Raw genomic sequence first — 22,333 nt, 5'->3', positions numbered from 1 at the left:
TTGCCTCGGCTCTGAGAGCTCCAGCTTCAGGCATTACTGGGGCTGGAGCCAACGGCTCAAATTAAAATGGCTTGGGGACCACCATGGTCCTCCACCACACTAATGTCCTCCTCAGGGGATGCTTGGGGGGGAATCCTCGACCTCAGAACTGGGGGTGAAGTTGCACTTTAAACGGTGACTTACTGATATTTAAGCGGCACAACTGCTGATAAGCTATTTCAGAACCATGGTCGCCGCCATGGATTTTACCAATAATTTGCTCAAATCTCAGTCAGATAAAGGATAAAAAAAGTAAGTCAGACTAAACTAAAAGGGCAGGCAACCAAAAATTGGAGGCAAATGAATACACAGTTTGACATTCAGTGATGTTGGATGCCCGTACAGCCACACAGCCATATAGCCTACACAGTCAAGCCACACATGATTAACCCACAAACGACAGCAAACTACAGATGTGCAAGCAACGTATGGCCTGCCATTAATACAGTAACCAAGCAAACACGACAGTTTACAACACAAGCTGCAACAAATATTGCTATTTTTGAAAAAGGCCATATATGACAAGCCTATGTCATCACAAATTATGAATATGAAACAACTTACCAATGATGTTTTCATCCAGCGGCTGTCAGTTTGAATCCAATCCAGCAAAAATGACATGGTTTCCATTGTAGCCTACATGAAATGTCCAATGACCAACATGTTTGAACACGCCAAACTTGAACGTATTCCCGAACTATATATCATGCAGTAATTTGACCTGACCTTATAGCACCATCCTCCCTTTATCCTTGCAAACCTTTCAGCCACCTTGTTCTTATCAATGACAATATCCCTCTCTATGGATAGTAAGGTGAGGTTTGATAGTCTGGCCCAGAGATAATTTTTAAATAACTTAAAGCAGCTGAAATTGCGTTCCGCATTTGCACTGTTGGCTGGTAGTGTTTTGTAAATACGACACAAAATCTGACTTTTTATTTTTTGCTGCAATCAAGACACACAAATGGCCCCTTTGTACTTGGAGAGTGACAAAGGGACCCCCACCCCACCCCCACTCGCTCCACTACTGTTGCTGAGCTAATTCCATTCTGAAAAGACTGTGTTATCTAAATTAGATTGGAAATGTGTATATAACATGCCATCATAACATTTTCATCATGCACAAAATTGATCTGGTTTGTTTAATCTCTCTTTTTTTCTCTTGTAGCTCAGAACTTAATTTGTTTGTCTGGATCCACTCAGCAAACAGTTGTTGGAAGCTTATCTTATCTTATCCAGCAGAAAAAGAAGAGCCAGTGAGGAAGAAAGAGAGGGAGTCCAAAGAAACATGCCCTTTCTTCTCTGGTGCAGACTTCCATTTAGAGAAAAGAGCAGGTACATATCTCTACCTCTTCAAATTCCATTTGAAGATCCTGTCTGACCATCTCTCTGGGTTACTGCCACATCTCAATGCATGAAGCTCTCAAGAAAAGAGATGCTGGGTCGGCCTTTTACAGCTGTCTGGTACAAAACTAGGACCATGCTATTAGTTCTCTGCTTTCAGGAATTGTGATATCTACAAATGGAAAAATAGAATTTAAAAAAGAGGAACAAACAGTGTTAGTGCTCTTTCTGTCTTCTTCTTCTAATAAAACTAAACTAATTATTGGCAAAATAAAATGTCCTGGTAGAGGTATCACACATTCAACAGTGAATTTAATTATTCAAGATTAGAGAGACTTTATTGCCATTTGCACAGGCACAAGGTGCATACACACTGGAATTCTTGTGCAGTTCAGGTCTTGAAAAAAATAATAAACAGATTTACAATAAAAACTAAATAAAAAAGGTCTGAGATATTACATAATTATGTTAATTGACTTAAACAAATATTTTTCATACTTTAAATGATCAATTGAAAGTATTATGCCTAAACAACAATGTGTATACAATGAAATTCTCTCTCTGCATAAATAAAATTACAATTTAACACCATGATCATGCTCCCAAATTTACAAGCAACTGAGTAAAAATGCAAAAATGCCTCTGAGTCCATATCTCAGCAGAGACTGCAGCTCGTCAGATTAACATAACATTTAACGATCTATCTTTCAGTTAATTTTTAAAGATGCTGGAGAATCCTTTGGGTCATTTTGTTTTACAATGTCTTTGATGACCATAGCAATAAAGAAAGTATTGCATAGAAACCATCTGGTCAGTCTGCTTGTGGCCTTTTCTCTGCCACATGGCCATGTGTTGTACTTTTATGTGAGATCACAGAGCTGGAGGGGCAGTTGTAAAATATACATTTTATATTCAGAACAATAGGTGTTTATGCATACTGTATGTATCAGTACTGAATGTCCTCAGTCTTCATCATTGCATCCACAGCACTGCAGTGTTACACAAGCATGATGTGTGAATAATTTTGACTGCTGATACTTTGCAGAAAGAATAGCTCTTTTCAGTTATCATGCTGCATTGTTTCATGCGGACCTGCTACACCGTCATGGCAGCAGGACCATCTAGTGGCTAAACCGTGTATTGTTTCAGGATGAAATGCTCTGTTTAGGAATGTTTGAAAAAAATCCCCAGGGAACAACATGAGGGCTGCCTATTACGGGAAATCAGCAACACCATACAATGGTGCTCTTCATCAGACAGTACAATGCAGCCCCAGTCAGCTACTCCTCCTGCTAGCTGCATCTGCTGCCCACAAAGGAGATTCAGCAGTGTCTCATAGCAGCTGAGATGTATAACTGTGTTGTTCATGTTTTTTGCTGGACCCATTACAAATCATGGTCTAATGCTCAAATTGAACAAATGCTCAATTGTTCAAACTCATAGAAATGTGTTTTATATTTTAATAAAGATCCCAAGGTTTCCATAAATATGTCAGATTAAAAGATTAAAGGTTTGGTGTGTATGAAATAATATTTCCATTTAGAATAAACAAATAGTTATAATGTCAAAGAGTGTGAAATAAATGATATTTTACCTAAAATGTGACCCTTTAAAATGTGGCATTGTCTGCTTGCCACCCTCTTCACATGTCCAGTCTCTCAATCTGTGAACTAAAATAAAACTTTCCAGTATTTCAAAAATGAGCAAAAAGTCAGAAAAAAATAATCATAATTTGAGTAGCAGAACAATATTTTGTTCTTTCTTGTCCTATTCATCATCTTGCAACTCCTCAGGTTTCTTTAGTTCTTCAGTATTGACACTGCACTGAGGTAAGTTGAGCATCTTTGGAAAACCTTAAAGGATCTTGAACATATATGATCAAGTATCTCCCTTGTTTGAACAGCACAGAGACTAGATTGTAGCAATGATGTCATCTTGAGACAAATTCTGGAGCTTCTCCATGGACAGCTAATAATAGAGCACCTCCTAATTTATGACAGCTGTCATGTTTTTTGGGGTTTTTTTTACTGGGAAGAGCATATTGTGACTCACAGCTTATAGTCCTCAATTTACAGTAAAACAATTTTTGATTTAATATCTGAAAACCAAATCTATGAGTTCATAACTAATTCAGTCAATGTCAATGAACTGAAGGCAGAAATTCTCACATAATGATTTTTTTTTTAGCAGTTTGTTGCTATCAGCTTTACTGTTCAAAATATTCAAACTAACATGCTGAAAATCTGTTTTAGGGTGGATTTTCTCTTGAACCATAATTTGTTAGTAGTGTGCATATGCCCTGAGACTGTGATGCACTGAGAGATATTACATTTGTATGTATTTGAGATACTGTATGAGATATCTTTTGTGGTTTTACTTGATGTGTTATGACTTTTGATTGAAGGTGCTGAATCACACAATTATTGATTCATAGAAACTCTGCAGACATTTGTTTCATTTAATGATTTATTGACATTTACTTTTTTCCACCATGGTTTCTCTTGATACCAATAGTATTTACCATAAAGTTTCTTTTTCATTTAAATTACATTTATAATGTTTTACTCACATACACATTTATTGTTTAATTTTCTTATTGCAATAAACAAGAGTAGCCAGAATGAGTCAGGTATTGCTACAATTCGCCATACAAACTCTTTGTCCCTCTGACAATGAAATTCAAAAATAACTTTATTGGCAAGACAAAATTACACCATAGCCTCTCCATCTCTCTCTCTCTGCTCTGGGAGAGACTGAGGGCAGAATAAGGCTAAGGCTAGTAGCCTAAACACAGCTAACATGAAATACCTGCCCAGAAAATAGGAATCTAACATTTATTTCCCATATGTGAATAATGAGGATGAATCAGTGGGACTTACCACAGTATGAACATATCAAGGACAATATGAACATATCTGTAGTGTTGCTACTTGACTGACCTACCAGGGACAAGATTGCAGTACTTTGATTAGATTGGGTCATTGATCAAGTCTCTGAATCAGATGATTGTTCAATCCCCCAACCCAAACCAAATGTGCAGGTTTTTTGCCTCCAGTATTGTGTTAGGCCACTTTATAGCTCCAGGTTGCCTCTGTCTCTGATTGGTGGGAAGTGGGGAGAGAGCAGGTCCCAACACACACTAGAATACATATGGTACACACACCAACAGGAAGGAGAGCACGGATCCTGGAATAGTATCTCACTCACAAAACAAACTCAGCAAAGAAGATTTCGTTCAGCAACAACAACAAAAAAAAAGAGCACAACGGTGGAAGCTGACACCAAGCCAGCTTCTTCTTTAAGTAATGGCATTGATAATGTTCCTCAGGATTTTCACTTTAACACATTTCTCACGCACAGAAAAGAAAAATAATGCAACTCAAGTCCAACTAAAAAATAAGCCTGTTGAACAAATCTAGCTTTAATCCCTTGATACCTGGCGCTGTACCCTGTTCCCCAAGCAGAGATTACCATAGTAAAAAGGCCCTTTAATATGAAGGGTCGGTCCCTAAGCCCAGCTACACCTCTGTCTCTCTTTGTCCCTCTCGCAATCCCTTTGAGGGCTTGTACTCCTCACGGAAGAACAGAAAAGTCTGTCAGCTGGCGTGCTCCCGGTTTACACACAACTCCAGACAATATGTCACAACATGTCACAATGATAACAAGTCACTCTGATAAAAATTGCTCATTGCATTGCAATATTCAGACAAAGGTAAGACATTAGAGCTCATTGCTTCTCAATGAAAGGGCACAGTGTACATCTCGTTCAGAAAAGGGTGATAGTTTCAAGCCGTTGAGCAAGATAGGTCTGTTACTGCTTATAGCTAGCTTTTGTGGCTCCCCGCTGAGTCAGTTGATCTGTCTGTATGTCAGTTTGTCTGGGTCAACACTTATATAACCCACGCTCCAATAATTCCACCGCCTCCTTCTTTTCCCTCCCATGGGTGCAGTTATGAACATTTCCTACCTACAAAAATATTTTTTATTGTGTTTTCTATTTTGCTCTTTTTTCATGTATGATATAAACTTGAAACAACAGTCCAAAACAAACAAAACAAAGTGCTCACCAGTCTTTGTAAAAGAAAACAAATCATGGTGCGTTTCATGGCTTTCAGTTGTAAGACAGGAAGTATCAATAGATAGTTGCCTTGGACTGGACGTCTCGGCTCACGCTCCGGGCAGCTTCAATGGACCTCTGGCTCAGTTGTCACTCCGGCTCAAGATCATCTCTCCACAAATGTATTTGGCTTACATCTTCCTCTCTATAATTTGTTCCCTTTCAGCATAATTCTTTCCAGCATTATGGTTGCCAGTGTCGATGTGCCCTCTGCTATAGACTCATGTGAACCTTTGGAGATGGGGGAGGTGAGAATGGACGAGGTCAACCCAGTGATGCAGAAGCCTGACCCCGCAGGACCCTTTTGCGAGGCTGCATGCAGAAATGACATAAATACATCAGTACACAGGGTCTTCACCTAAGTCATACCTCCCCACCTACACTGTGAATCAGCCTGACAGGGACCAGGGAGATGTGAGGATGTTGCTAATCTTCTTTCTAATTGCTGGATGTGAACTCTCCCCAGATGCTTGTGAACTATGCTCTCTCCTTTACAAAATATTTCCTGTTGCTATAAGTAGCAGCGCAAATTCTTGCCATCAAAGGCATACTAAGCTACAGATTGTGATCGTTTATTAAATACAGGAGTACAGTATGTACCAATGTGTGATTTTTGCTGTTTCTCCCATCCTCTCTCCCTTTCGGTGAGGCTCTGCTCTGACTGTTATGGAGGTTGGCAGATGTGCCCTGTGGCAATTTTTGTTGGTACAATCTATTTTAAAACACAGAATCGTTCAGGCCTGTGTGTGTCTGCATGCTGCCTGGGGTCAATCCATCCACTGACCCGTGCCAGCCCTCCTCTCACCTCACCCTCTCAGGAAATGGCAGGGGAGTGCAATCCCCCACAGTCACTTTTCTGCTCTCTCAACCCCCAACCGTCCGACAAGTTCAGATGGGGCTATCACCTGCCTGTCAGCACAAGTCATGTTGTATCTAGCGAGGACCTAGTGTCACAAACTGAAGAGTTGCTGGCCTCCGGCGCAGAGGAGGACATGTACAGTACCGTGGAGGCTACCACAGCTACATGTGGTGCATACAGCAAAGACCGATGGAAGCAGCTACCCTACTGACATAACATTATTGTCTTGGTTTTTGAGGTGCATAGGATGAGAAGAACACGTTGAGCCATGATGACAGGAGAAAACCAACCTGGCCCAGAATAATTATGTAACACTACATGTGGTTTAATGTTTCTAGAAAGGTCTGCATGTGTCTCTTCTGTAACTATTGAGGCGACCATGACAGGGCCACAGTGCAAGGGAGAGGGACCAGGGGAGGTAAGAGATGCACAAGGGAGTTCAATGCATAATGAGTATCTCTCCTCTGCTCATTCCATCTGTGGGTCACTCAGAAGTCTTTGAAATGGAGGGAGAGTTTCAGGTAAAGGGAAAAAAAGAGAGACATATAATTCTACTCCTCTCCATTGCTCCTTTCCCTTGCTTTTCTCTCAGTTATGTATTTAAATGGTTGGATTTTTTCCCCTATCAATTGCAGTTTGTTGATCATGTTTGTATCTTCACAGTGTGCTTTTGGAGTGGCTGCTCCTGACTGGCCGAAGTCAGAGGGGGATGTGTCAGTAAGGGGAGAAGAGAATTGGCCCATGGGTGGTGCGGATGGGCCCGGGAGCGGGTCTCAGGATGGCGTGGCTGAGAGGCGGGCCTTGCAATAGGTGATGGTGCGGATGGGGTGCAGGAGCTGCTGCACGGAGAGCCAGCTGGTTCGAGGAGGCTGCAGCGGCCATTGCTGCAGCAACAGCCAAGGGGTTGGGCAACAGCCCTGCACCCAAAGCTTTGGTGAGATCCTTTGAGAAGGTCAAAGAAGACTAAAAACAGAAGGGGGTGCACAAGGAGACACAAGACGAGAGAGAGAGAGGGGGATAAAATGATTAGTTCCAGAAGGTCAACACATGGATGAGAAAACAGATATAGACCTTCCCCTCCAGACCCTATTTGAGCTGTCATAATGCAGAGGTTTTCAATTCAACTGACTTAATAAGCAGTTATCACTGCTTAATAATCACTGCAAGGCCTTGCAGACCTCATGCTCTAGATTAACACTGTCTATCTGATCTGTGGATCTCAGGTTTGCTGACTGTGTCACAGGAGGAGTCAGAGTTCATCTGTGAAACTTGAAAGGTTACCGTCAGATCAGCTCCCCTGTGCTTCTTGTGTCGGCTGAGGAGGGGATTTGGCTTGCCCGCCATGCCGTCCCGATGCCTTCGACTTGATATGTGCTGATAGAAAGGAACACAAATTATTCCCACTTTAGGTCAACCAGTCAAAACACTAACCATGGACACTATAAACAAAATAGCATGAACAAAACCAAAAAACATGAAACTCAGGACCATTGGTTTTGATTTTAAATGTGAGGTAATGAAAAGGATTTATTCCATAATTAAGCAATTATTGTTGGAAGAAATGGCAGTTGCTCTCACAAAATGCTTGTTTTTGCAAGCATTGAGCAATGTTAAGATTTTTTCTTCCAAAGAACCAGTTACATTGTGTGTAAAGTGGTAATATTTTTATATTTAAAAAAAACATACATAACTTCCTCCTACCTGTTTGAGTTGCAGTTCAGAGTTGACCCGCACATTGCAGATCTCACAGTGGAAGGTTCGTTCCTGAGTGTTAGGGTCCACTGGCCCCCCTCCCTGCTCTCCACTGGGCTTGGGTCCCAGGCGAGGATATGCCTTGATGGGGCCCAGCCCACTCCGTGCCTCCAAGATAGTTTTGTGTTTGGTACCTGCAGCAGACACACACAAGCAAAAACACAAGCCATTAACCATGATGAAATTACATATTTAGAGGCTAATAGAATAGAAATACAGTGGAGATGAATCACTATTTATAACATATGAGTCAAGCTGCTTCCACCTGTCTTAACTGAAATGAGTCTGGACAGCATTTCTCTGTGGCTCAAAGCACTGATGGAGACAGTGACAGTGACAAATATCAGGGCATGAAAGAAAGGAATATGAACCAGTGGCTTCATTCTCCAATAAATGACCACATACAGAATATACACAATGCACAATGCTGTGTGAAGTTGTAGTGCTGTGTTGTTACCACTAGGGGGCTGCAGTCAGACAGCTGTGCATCTGGTGATCTGGAAGATGAACTCAAAGCCCTCTCTAACATTAACATTACAGTAAGTGATTGATAATGTTTAATGTAAGGGCAATATAAGATCATATAGTATGCACTGTGATAAATTATATGACCTCATGTGCCAGTAATAGTGACAGTGTTGGACCACTGAACCCTCATTGTCAAGATCAATAATTTTGACTCTAAATGTCAAAGTTTGGGAATTTAAGAGCATGTTGTTATGTGAAGCAGGTTTTGTCTGGTCTAAAGATGGATTCTGAAGTCAGACATTTGCTGTGCTATGAGAGTATGATACCTGTACTTTTTACTGTTTCACAAAATATGAATGTGATGAATTAGTACAGCTCAGTGTTTAGTCAAAATTGTAACAAATATTTTTAAGATCTGATACTGAATGAGGTTCATAATGTATACCACAAAATATGGCCACCGTTTCTGTTGAGTGAGGTGGTGAGGCATTAAAATAGTGACCTGTTTCATTAGGTTGGTGTGTAACACAAGAGAATTTCTAGTAACCTTTGTATAAAAAAATTACACACATAACAGATGTATTTCCTGGACCCAGCGCAGTACCAAGTATGACACAGTTAATGGCTTGAGTCTCCAGAGATGAATCCAGCAAGAATAAAAACTGAAATATTCAGCTGTTCAAAAAAGATTGTGTCAGATGTTATCTATAAAAGATGTCCACCTGCTAAAAAAGGATTTAACAGAGATTCTTAACTCTGGGGATTCATGTTCATATTTTTATATGCAGTATTTCTATGTACAGTATTTTCTTAATTTGGACAAATCCAACACCACGTGGCTCAATTTGCAAAGGAGGCCACATACTGGGAGGTGCTCTTGCATATTACTTTACGTTTAAAGAGGTCCAAAGAGTGTGTCAGAATAATTTATCATTAAATAATCACACATTTTGTTCTTGGCTGGAAATTTTTAGTCATTACCCCCCATCGCCCTCCCTTACCCTTTCTCCCCCATCCCCCACCCCCATACCGTTGTGGCTGTCCACACTCGAAGTGAAGCATCCTACTGTCATTGGCTCTGACTTTGAGTTTGAGTAACTCTCTAAAATCCCTTTAAAGAAGAGAGAGAAATGGTGAGGGTGGGGTGGGTGTTTGGGAACATGGATGCTGTTGCCTCCACTGGGGAGAGAGAGGCTGGAATGACTGATTTCGCTCGTGGCCAAAAATGTGCTCCTGGGGTGTTTTTTTTATTTATTTATTTTTTGCCTTTCTTCTATTTTGGTCTGACAATGGATGGCCCAGTGGATTTTTTTTCTTTGTAAGGTTGACTCATAGTATAAACCAACACACAAGCAGACAAGGCACATTTCAAAAAACACAAAAATAGACAATGGGTTTGACAGGAAGCTGTTACATAAATGTTGAAATAACATTACATTCATTCTTCTCTTGTTTTCCTTTTTTTATCTGCTGTCTATTCTTTGCCACGCACACTGTTCATGTTTTGGTGTCTGCATGGCATATGTGTTTATTTTTGAATCCTGCTAACATGCACAGTTTTGTTTCTGAGAATGAGTAGGGTGATTGCTTCCAGATCATTTCCCTCGTAGAGTTTCAACTGTTTCAACTGTTAGTCATTTGGGGGTTGAACTTTGGAGCCAACTAGCTGACAGCAGGCTGTGACCATGTGTCATGGACCATGTTTATTAGTTATAATATACGGTGTGTGTGTGTGTGTGTGTGTGTGTGTGTGTGTGTGTTTGATCTATTTTTATACTAACATGTGCATGTACTGTACATAGTTGATATGCTTGTAGACTGATTTATTGTTGTATAGTTTTAGAATGATAAACTATAAATAAATAATCAGAGAACATTAAAGCATGATTTCTGAAAGTCTGCCAGTGGTGAATCCAACCATAATAGTGGCAGTGATTGCACTTTTATTGATTAATACTTTATCCAAATTAAGAGGCGTTCGTTGGCCAACATTACTCAAGGCAAGTGGGATACAGTTACACTAATTTGAAGTCAGTTCCTTGCTGTGTGTTGTGTCTCTGTCTGTCAATAAAGGTCTCTGTGCTAGGTTCTCTTTATGTACAGTACATGTAGGAGAGTCTATGTACCTCGGGGGCTCAAATGGCCAGAATAAAGCAGATACAAACTGTTCTCAAAGGGAAATAAGGTCACAGGGACAGTTAAGTTGGTAGGGCATAAAGGATTAAAGCAGGCAGTGAGCACCTCAGGGGCATTTGGAGCCCTGATAAAGTGTCGTCATGTGTGAAAGCTGTCTGACAGAATGTTGAGGGTAGTATTGTGGTGAGCTCACCCACATAACAGCCTATTTTTCTTTTATTTCTGCGCTTAAATCCTGCATGCAGTGGTTACGTGCCTTAACCATCCTCCTCTGCAACTTTTTCAAGGGGAAGGCTTCAGGCTATGGGGAATGGTTTTTATGCTGTGTGCTGCAAATGGCAAGACAAATCATGAATCTTTGAGTGAGAGAGAGCTGTCTTTTAAATAATTATGTCTTGTGTGAGTGAAGAAGAAGTGGGACGTAGAGTGAGTGTGTTGCCAGTGGGAGAGAACAGGCACACACAGGTGAGGCACCTTGACAGAGCAGGAGATCAGTTCTCGGTTACAGAGGTCGTTCCTGTCAGTGTCAAACAGATCAGTTATCTGCTGATCAGTGTTCCTGTCAGTACGCTCAGGTTGAGGGTGACCCAGGTTTTACATATATATATATTTCTTTATCAGACTCATGAATTGAGACAGGAGCTCCTCAGGGTGAGAATGGGTTTTTGTATGTGGTATACTGTTTTTCTGTGTGAACAACTTTGAGGTACCCAAAGTAAAATAAAGAATGTCAGTTTTGTTATTAACACACATGATTCAACACAGTTCAATGGGTTCAGGGGTGGAGGTTGGAGGGGGAGGATTCAGTTGGTAGTCTGCAACCTCACCACTAGATGCCACTAAATCCTTCACACTGCACCTTTAAAGGTTTTGAATTTGTTTTAAAATATGTTATTGCAGTAATTCCTGGTGCACATGATTACCAGCAAGTATTAGTTATTTGTGTATTTTTTTTTAAATTTAAAGTGTAAATTGTAAAACATATTTGACATATTTAAATGTGTCACCATAATGTATATAAAATGTTGACTTTTAAATGTCTTAAAAGAGAGAATGTAATGGAAACTCTTATTGCACAATAAATTATAAAAACAGCAGACATTCTTTATGAAGTAAATATTTTATTTCTGTCAGTTCAAAGCAGTGATGCTAAATTGTCAAAGCTGTGAAATAAAACATATGTTTTCATTGAATTTCTCCTATTAACCCGACCATTTTTGATTTTCTCTTTGCTCACTAAACCCAGCTTGATTCTTGATTTCACACTTCTAGAGTAATCATAAAATCCCAGGAAGCTATCACAACATCTTACAGTCAGTACTTTAGAAGGTGGGTCTTTTTTGGCTAAATCCCTCTGGCACACAGGATGTGATAAATTTAATGTTTCTACCAACAATGACAGCGGTGTGGTTTGTGGTTTAGACAGAGAAGAGTCAAACTATTGTTGAACAGATAAAGGATCAACTCAACCTTCATCAACAGCAAAATCCAATTGGAATGACGTCCTAGGCACTGCCACATGGTACGACTGGTAGCAATTTCTGGAAAGTGCAGCAATGTCAACAAATCAGACCTCACAGATTAACTCACCTTTGTTGTGAGCCTCCAGTTGTGACAAGGAATTGACAGCCACCTTGCACAATGAGCAGTACAGCAACTTCTTAGCCTTGTCCTCCTCTGTCTCTGGATTGGACGGGCTGCTGGAGGCCGGAGGGCCGGCGGCTCCTGAAACCGGGGGTAGAGATCCAGGCTGCTCTGAGATGGCGCTGCCACTGCTGCAGCCTGGGGAGGAGGAGGAAGGGGGGACCAAGGGAGGAGTGGGGGTGGGCAGGAGGGGGCACACTGAGGGCACGGGGGAGTCCATAGGCGGGGTAGGCGGGGTGGTCAGAGGGGGAAGCGGCCCCGGGGCCAGCAGGGGCCCATTTAACTGTGACAGAGGCCGTGTTTCATCTACAAAAACAAAGAGAGAGAAACAAAGAAGATGTACAATAAATTTCAAATGCAGTGGAGAAAAATCAAACAATTCATTTTGTAGTCCAAAAAGTATATAACTCAAACAATAAAGTGTTTTACTATTGACTTCATAGTCTTTAAATTGCGGTGAAGCAAAGTGAAAAAACTCTGCTATGTCAAACCGCATCACTAACCACTCCCAGTTGAATGTGGAGGGCACGGTACAATATGGTGAGTAGATCAGACAAACCGACATAAAGCACTTTTCATTTCCTATAGGCCATAACTGATTAAAAACAGTTCCCTTTAATTTAAGTTACACATAAAGTGGATCAGAGGAGGCAAATGTATGTCTCCTGTCTGTATAGGAATGGGCACGTGTTTAATATGTTTCCAGGCTTTTTGAAGTGCTCGAGCCAAACTTTCATTGATGTGGTCTCATATTATTGAAATGTTTCCGAAAGAAGAAATAGGAAACAGACACCTCAACTTGTGCATGTTTTGACTCTTTCCCACACACCTGTTCACCTGTTGTTTTTGGCTGGGTTCAAGGAAAATGGCACTTGCCTTGTCACAAGGCAAGACCTGCAGTCCAAAGAAAATATCATTAAGTGAGTCCTTCCTCTCAGTCTGTGCTCACTTCTCCCTCCAATCCCCTTCAGTTCTAACGTCTTATTGTTGCATGTGTTTGACTGTAGAGGGTTTTTTTCATCAGGGAACATGTTTATACATACATCTACAGACATATGTTTCTGGTCAGTAACTTCCATACGCCATGCCTTTGGTATTCACTAAGCAATGGGTGTTGGCTGAATAAAGACCCCCTAAATTTGGGTGGGGTATTCACTCCCCCTCCCCCCCACCCCATCAGCAGGGACCCATCAGGCCTGTCTCCAAACTCCACAGGATGTAGCGCCAAAGGCAGAGCACGGAAAAGCCCTGCTAGATTATAGTATTATAGGGATAATATGGGGTATTTCTGGGAAGAAAACAAATATTGACTTTAACTGCTCAGTTTCCTTTTAAGGATTCCTACGTTTGTCATTTTGTCACACGACATGAGTCCATGGAGTCTGTGATATATACATATATGTTAAGTTAGTTAAGTTTACTTATTTGACATAGACATCACAATAGCATTGGAACTGCAACATACAATTATGCACATGCACCAGATGTACTGTTTTTAGTGTTTGTAGCTAAATTACAGCATCTGCCCACAGGAGGCTTAAAAAAAAAAAGTTAGAAAAAAAGTTAGAATATGTTTTTTGTCCCACTCTGTAAGTCTTATATGATAATTTGTGCATTATGTAAAAGGTAACTACAGAGCTGCCCTGGCCACTCCATTACATCATTTCTGATGAAGATGCCATGAGTGCTTTCCATTCCAATGCTTTCCAAGATCAAAACTCCCTCTCTTTCCATATTGGAAGTTTCCAGTTGCAGCTGCTGGCAGCACAGAGCGTTTGTCAAACAGATGTTTTGTTAAAAAGAGGAAAAAAAATATTTCTCTCTCTGAGTCTATATGGCATTGATGAGTCTATAAACTGGGCCTGCATCAAAGTGCTGTGTGAGGGTAAGTGCTAGAGAGGTTTGTGAGGTTTGAGTGTGTGTGAATGTGCCTACTTTGCCACAGTGCTCACTGAGCTGGTTAAGTTGATTGCAGAGCTTGTACCTGCACGTGCAGAAAGGCAGAATGATAGAGAAGCAAAAGCAGTTTTCTCCAGTATAGTTGAAGTTTGCCCACACAGGCACATACACATGACTTCATTACAACGCTGAGAGACAAATCATGAATCTACAGCGTCTGTAACATGTGGTTTGAGTTAGAATCAAGTCGGGAAGAGGAGAGGTGGTTGGCCAAGTGGTAATAAAGTATTTCATGATCCATGATGGCCTGGAGATCTGCCATACCAAACCATCACATCCCGTCACTGTTTCTCCTCATACCAGAGTGAATGCCTCCTACACTCATCCCCCTTAGAACAAGTTCAGCTTGAGGCCAATCCCTCAGGGCCTTTAAAGGCCCAGGAATTCTGTTTCAGCAACCAAAACTCACGAATCTCACTGTGCTGAAACGTCTTTCTTTTTGTCAAACTTACTGACTAAAATTAACACAATGAAAGATTCATTCTAGATTTGATATTCTTTCAGAGTAGTAGAGACAAATTGCTATATTTTTCTCTGCTTGCCCCGAGAATCCGACTGTCAGAGTTACTTGATTCTCCAGAAACTAGGGATAGGCTATAAGTCTAATTAAACATTGATAAGGCAGTTAACTGACCTTCCTCCCTGCTAGCTGGCCTCTTAGCTGAACAGAAGAAGGCATTATTCACTGGGAGAGGTCAGCAGAGGGAGATAACTCAGTCCAGATGCTTTACACTGTAGTCTGGTGTGTCTGCGTTGCCTTAATCCACTTCAGGAAATTATAGCTATGTATAATATGCAGTCTATGGGGAGAGGTTTTGTTGATAAAGCCATGGGATATAATATAGACTCATTGGAAATTCAGACCAAAAGAACTTCCGTTGTTTGCCTCAGGAGTCAAAGTTCACCCTCATTCCTCATGTGTGAAATTCTAGCTAGTCTGTGATGGCTTCATGGAAATGTAAAAAATACAGTATATGATTGTCAAATTAGTGTGGAAGGCTGTATATTGGAGAGTGCCTATATAAACAAATGTACCTCATTGTTCACAGAATGTAAGTGATCCCAAAGGGTCGGGAACCAAACAATGAGTAAGCTTTTTGTCATCAGAAAATATAAAGTTGAAAGCAAAACAACTTTATTGGTGTAATCAATCCTGTGCGTAGGTGGAACATTATGCAGTGATGCACACGTTTTATTCATTTTTAAAATGAAAGCTGTGCAATTTAAGTTAAACAGATCACAGAGGTTTGTATTATCGTAAGTTATAAGCCATCAATGCACTGTTCCAGCACAATACCAGGAGGATTATCATAGGATTGGGGTATTGGCTAGGTGTGGGTATGATCAGCTAGGTTGTAGGCGAGCCTGTTTCAGTGTGTGTTGGTGTGTGCGATCAGGGGTAAGGGTTAGGTAGGATGACTCCACCTGCTACCCCCCATTGCCCAATTCTTAATGATTGATGAGCTACGAAACCCAATGCTGGCTTTGCGAGAGCCAAGCCTCATTCATAATGCAGTTGGGTGTTTTTTTCCCCAGTTTGGCCTGCATCCGAACTCTGAGTCACACACACAACCACTCATAGACATACAAATTATATTTTATATAATATATTTTATTTATTTTATATTTTATATATATATTTCTGGTATGAATTTCATCAATTAGAAAAAACAACAACTGGTCAATTCCCTGAAAATGTAATTCCAAGACCAACATCAAATTTAGAAAGAGCATGAAGAGCATACCAAGCCTGTGTAACTCAATACTATAGTCACCTCACAGCCATGCAACCCGAGCCCTCACATGAAAGTCATCTGTTTAATTGACCTTGGGTGTGTGTGCACCTATGAGTGTTTGTGTGGACTAAAGAGCGCTATAATATCATGGTGGTTTTAAAAGGGCCCTTCATTAGAGTGGGAGTGTCAGACAGCAGAGGGATAAAGAGGAGGGGAAGGAGGGAGAGGGGGAGGAGCAGTGTTTCTCTCCAAGTAAACAGCTGCCTCTCCATCGCCTGCAGGCCAAGCCAAACCCTCAGCTCCCCAGGCCAAATCCCCCAAAGCCAAGGGCCTCCTCTTTTGGGGCAATGATGACCACAAACCCTTTGAGGGTTTTAAAACCCGTGACCTGCTCTGATAGCCCGAAGGTTAAGGAACTAACAGTATCCAAACAGAATGCTATAACTGACCTTTCACTGTTTTAGCCCATAGCAAGGTCTTAATGTGTGCTGTTTATGGCCATCACTACTGACTGCATTTGATATGCTAATGAGAAATGATGCAATATAAAAGAGAAGGTCATCATACTGATGCTAGACTGTACTACAACTTCATCGTATTTGGATGTCTCAGAAGCCTGTGAAATTGCATAAAATCCCACATCAACAAACAGTCCATTCACAGGAAAAATCACTGAACATCAACAATTGCCGCTCTGTGTTATAAGGGATGTGCACTGTGGGAAACCTTCTCCTCGTCCATCTGTGTGCTCATATGGGCCTGACCACATTGTGTGCGTATGTGTGCATAAGTGTGTGCATGCTTTATGTGTATAGACACCAGTGTGTCTTTGTTAGTTTCAGATAAACTGCCCCAGAGTGACCCGTGTTAAGCTCCACAGCCAAAACCACAGTGTCCGTTCTCCAGACACTGCTTTCCCAGTTGAGGCCACGTACAGCTGCCTGCTCCCAGAGCTCTGTCTCCCTATCATGGAGCAGTGGGACAGGATCACACTGAGGACATGCATACACACACATAAGCAAGCAGGCAGACAAACCAGGAAGAGACAAGGTTCCAGGGTCACGAGAAATAGGCTTGGATGGAAAAAGGCATTCTTTCACATGTTACTACTTTAGGATCTCAACCATGGCAGGCTTGTTTTGGCTCCCCATGCTCTTGAAGTTCACTCCGGGAAATCTCACTAATGGCAAATGGCCTGAAGCTGATCTCAGATCCCCCATGAGGGAGGGAGAGTAAAACAGACTGACCTCTTACTACTCTGGGTTCAGCTACAGAAGAGAATCTTGAATTGTAAAGTGGTTTTATTCTTACGAATACAAAAAAAGTCAAAGACAGTGAAATGCTGAGCCCTTGCTCTGGCATGTTGCAGCATTTTGGCCTTTATTAGACCTGAGTTTCATCTTTTCATTCATCGTGTTTGCTCTGTGCCCTCCCGTCAACAAGGTGGAAATGTCTGGTAAACAGTCAGCTACAGAAACCTTTGTAAATGTCACCAAAACATGGCCGGTCTATTCATTGCCTCGTGTTTGATCCAAGGACAGAGTGGTGACACTGAGGGAATGGAAATTTCTGGGTGGAGAAAAGAGAAGGGCAGAGGCACCCTGTACCCAGCCTCTGAGTTATAGCTCTAAATAGGAAGATGAGCAATACAGTAGATGAAGAGAGAAAGTCATACCGAGACAACAGAGACTTGAATATAGATGCTGCTAAAGAAAGAGCTTGCCATGCCTTGATCATGCCATGCATCCTTACCAACTAATAAACTGTCAACGGTGAATAACTTTTCATTAAAGTCAGATCAGCTGTACCGTCTCTGTCCTTTCAGATGCTGGCTTCGATTCTGATCCATCATCCTCCATAATGGTGTCATCTATATTTATATTATATCATATTTTTTCTTAATCAGTATTAGCACTAATCACCAACACCCCAGGTCCAGGAAACATGTTCTATTTTGACTCTGTACTTCTCAATAACTCAGTGTTAAGACACAAACAAGCATATGCACACCACAGTGCGCTTCCTTGAAAAGATGCCAAGAAACTGCCATGTTATCAGGCCATGTGTGTGCCAATTCACCTGCTGACAGTCTAAATGGATGGACACCAAACTGGTTTTACATTGCGCAGCTGAACAATAAATTGTTGTGTTTAGACCGGACTAATACTGTGGATTGTCTCTGGCATAATAATGATGTCTCTACTTTGATCAACCTGTCACTCAGACACTTGGTGTCTCTTTTTCATGTTGATTAGTCTACTCTTCTCTGTGCTACTCCTTGTATCACTATTGTCCTAAATTAAAACAAAATAAAGTCTGTGATGTAATCTAATGAAGCAAGAGTAACTTTCATCTTCACAATCTATGGTCCTTTCATGTCAGCAATATTTCCAGTTGTAAATATTTCCTCTTTTACCATGAGATACTTTACATTGTAATGAATTGAAGCAGTCAATAATGGGTGCCGGTTATGCTAGAATTTCAGTTTTGGTTCTAACTTCTCAATCATATTAGAAAATTGGGTCAGATTCCTCCTGTTTTTAGTTTAACTTTCCTATAAACCTGCATTTCAGTCATCTGATCATTGGCTGTTTTCATTAAGTGTTTGTCAGCACTTACTAACTGTAGCTGCATTCAGACTGACTTGGACCCACTGCTTTGAAGTTAAGGCTCAATCAAATTTTCTAATCTGATTTAATGTGTCCGTGGCCACAGAAGGAAACATATTGCTTCATCCGTGTCCCACTTTTAAAATAACTTCCTCTGTATTCTGAGCTTAAATAAACTGTTACTGTCATTAAAAAAATGTTTTCCTCATCTCAAAATGAGCCAGACTAAAGTCCAGGCATCTGAAAGTTTTCTTCAGCCACCAATCTTTCATGAAACAAACATCTCTGAATTAAATGTTTATGCTCCATATATGATAAACACTACTGTCAGTGCAGTTTCAGAGGTTTCTGGAACCGCACTGTTAGCCATAAACTGTGCTGCAGCCAAAACAGACCACACATAGTTGAGATGCTCACAAGAAGAGCAACACACTGCAAAGCCGCTGTGATTAGATGCATTTGTTATTCTTGCATATTTACCATTTCATTTTCCAGCAAAATGGTAAGCTCCTGACAATCCCACATGGCATTGATTATTTCTACAACAAAACTCAAATAAGCACTTCTTCTGTCTTTCCTCCTGTTACTGGGAGTGTGTTCTGCTCTCTCACCCTGTTTGCTGGGCTCACTGTCAGGGGAAGTGCCAGGGGCTCCTGGCGGAGACGGAGAGGTGGTGGGGGCCACAGTATGAGGCTTGTCCCCCTCCTGAGGACGACTTTTAGAGGTCTCGATGCCTTTGACTCTCCTGGCATGGCGGTTTCCTTTGTAGTGGGCTTCTGCCTGGCTCTACAGGAGAACACAGAAAATACAGGCATGTTTATGTTGGAAGTGAAAACCAATGTCAGGTGAATAAAACATTGCAGGATGGATTAGATTCATTGTGACATCCACACATGCATGCATGTCATTATGATAGTTTGTTATTCAATACATATAGGGACTGGAGCCACAGGCAGCAGGCAGGTTTACAGTGGATAGACAGATAGATTACAAGCATGGGAACAAAAAGATGCAGTGACAGAGACATCTGAGACCTAGACCTGTCTGTCCCCTTGTCCCTCAGCCATCTTATATGTCATACTTTCCCAGTCAGGTTTACTAATTAACTATAAATTATCTTACAGTATATTAAGACCAACAGTTGTTTCTGGATCATCTGTTTGTCTACACTGGGCATAACCGCTCAGCTCAAAGTTTTGACGTGCATCCTCTGCAGTCTAAACCTCTACATACACCCTGACAGTACTTGGCTCCAGCTTTCATTACTACAGCCATGCTGACTGATGTACCATGGGGAGTTGAACTTTGGGGCAGTGGTATGCCATACTATCTGCCTGGAGGGCCCTTAAGCCCCACCCTGACACTGCTATCCTTCCTACAACACATTATCAAGGGGCAGCTGGCATACGTGGGTTCTTACGACACAAATACTGTGATCGCCTTTAGCTGCTTTCTGAATAACGTAGAGCCCTTGCACAAGCCCAGACTTCATTGTTTGCTTGTGGAGTGGTCAAGATCTAAATATATATGCTACCAGGCAGGAAAGACCCTGCCTATAATATCTTGTTGTGAAGATGAAATGTGGATGTGGACTTTGAGTCTGGAGGTTTTCAGGGACTAAAGATTATCCTGCATTCCAACTGTGAAAAAATGGGGCAGAGATTTATTACAGAACTACTGGTGTTCCTAAACTCCTGTTGAAAGGCTCGCTACTAGCTAATGTGTTTGTTCAGAGAGTAAACAACAGAGGTGAGTCATTCATCAGGAGACTACCAGGACATCAGGGGAGTCTTTCACTAGTCTGTGTATGCTTGTATGTCTGCATGGAGGTATGTGAGTCTAGGACAACATGGCGGATGAGATGCAGGGTTGCTATACTAAGCTGTCGCCAGCCGTCTAGCCACAGTGTGGTGACTGTGAGATGAAAACACACACAAACACACACACAGGTGGGCAGGAGGTAGTCATGTAACTCTATTTGCCATCTGTTCAAACTGTCTTTATCTCCCCTCCATCACTGTTTAAGTATCCCTCAATTAAAAACACAAATAGACTCGTTGCTGATACAGCCACATTATGTCAATACTTCACTTGAATCAGCTCCCTGCTATCTTAACAAGTATGTAGAGTGAGCAGGTGTGCCATGTGCTGCGTTGGGCAAATAATATTTGTATCAAGGGGCAAAAGATGAAGATAATTATTAAATGGCTGGATTACAGTTAGATGCCAGGGAGAGACATGGTTTTGAAGAGCAGCTGACAGCTGCCATAGGTGCTGAAAGGCTTGGAGAATTTGACTGACACTTAGGACATCACACTGACCACAGGCTCAGGAGAGGAATAGAATGGCTTGGCAAAGGAGACAGGGGTTGATGAGTAATGTTTGTGAGCCCAGTTGTGTATGTTCGCTGTATGGCATGCAGGACATGAGCTGGCACAGTAAACAGCGGCAGTGGAGGTACTGATTTAGAAGATTGTTTATTTCTTGTAAATCATGATGACAATCTCGACTCTAGATATAGCAGACCCTCTGTAACTACACCCTGTCAGAGGGGCCTTAAGGAGCTGCTCTGGCAGAGCCTGCAGATCAATGTGGAGAGAGCTGTGGGGGTGGAGAGGGTGGTGGTAAGTGGGGTTGCTGCAAGAGATGAGATCTCTCAGATGAAGGAAGGCATGAAGGGAGATAGAAAGGTATGTGGTGGTGCGTGGTTGAAGCAGCCCCAGAGGCTTTCTTAACCTCTCCCGTCCAAGCCAAGGGGATCAACTGCAAAGCAGCTGAGTGTCAGTGGTGTCAGTGTGAGGTCCTCAAGAGTGAGAAAGGAAAGAGAATGAAGGGAAGATTGGAGAAATGGTTCCTAGCCAGGGAACTACAAGACAAGGAAGGTGATGTAAAGAGTTGGACTGAGAATGAAATATAGAAGAGACAAAAGCTGCACCACATCAGCATGTGATGCCTGTGTTTCATTATGCAGAGGGTTCAATCTGAACAAGTGCTTTCCAGCATGACTATCATTCTGAGGGGAAAGCTGTGATGTTACAGCATAGCTACAGCTGCAGCTCCAGATGAGACAAAGAGAAAGTAAAAAGGAGGACAAAACAAGAGGAAGTTAAAAGTGAGACAAATTAATAGATAGACTGGGACAATAAACAAGCAGCAAAGAGAGTGAGGGAGGGGAGGGGGGTGAACAAAAGAGAGGGACAGCAGTGAAGGAGAGAAGAAGAGGAAGAAAACAAGGGATGCTTATCAGCCAAGTCCTGCTGCAGCAGCAGCTGTGACGTTGGTCAATGCAGCGCGACGGAGCCTGTGATGTCACTAATGCAGCACACCACCAAGGTTATTCTGCATAAACTACCATTTAGCACCTCACACCACCACATGACGCAGGGACAGTGGGACACACACGCTCCTCCCACCCTGTCCTCCTCTCCCGTCCTTCCCCTCCAAGTCTCCTCTCTCCCTCTTTCCCAAGATGCACCGGGGCTGTCAGAGTCAGACACTAATCCCTGCCCTTGACGAATGCATCTTATAATAAGTAGTGGCAGGCAATTTTGGGAATTTCCACACTGTAAATAATGCAGTATGAGAGAGGCAGACAGATAGAAAAAGAGGGAGAAGGCTGCTGAGCGAGAGACAGGCAGTGAAAGAGAGAGGCACAGAGAGAAAGATCAAA

The 22,333-nt window shown here is 41.8% G+C and overlaps 1 protein-coding gene across 5 annotated transcripts in view; it reads right to left on the bottom strand.

The window, feature by feature from the left end:
* Positions 1-3,831: 3,831 nt before the first annotated feature.
* znf385a (zinc finger protein 385A) overlaps positions 3,832-22,333 on the bottom strand; it is a 68,283-nt gene continuing 49,781 nt past the window's right edge. For all 5 annotated transcript variants that reach the window (XM_067592189.1, XM_067592190.1, XM_067592192.1 and 2 more), the window contains 5 exons: positions 19,275-19,449; positions 12,306-12,665; positions 8,061-8,245; positions 7,641-7,733; positions 3,832-7,322 (listed from right to left, as the gene is read on the bottom strand). In XM_067592189.1, coding sequence (XP_067448290.1) covers positions 7,074-7,322; positions 7,641-7,733; positions 8,061-8,245; positions 12,306-12,665; positions 19,275-19,449 — 1,062 coding nt within the window. In that variant the 3' untranslated portion in view covers positions 3,832-7,073. The remainder of the gene's footprint in view (positions 7,323-7,640; positions 7,734-8,060; positions 8,246-12,305; positions 12,666-19,274; positions 19,450-22,333) is intronic.

This window comes from Thunnus thynnus, chromosome 6 (genome assembly GCF_963924715.1).
Source record: "Thunnus thynnus chromosome 6, fThuThy2.1, whole genome shotgun sequence".
Classification (NCBI taxonomy): Eukaryota; Metazoa; Chordata; class Actinopteri; order Scombriformes; family Scombridae; genus Thunnus; species Thunnus thynnus.
This window is presented reverse-complemented; position numbering and strand designations above follow the sequence as displayed.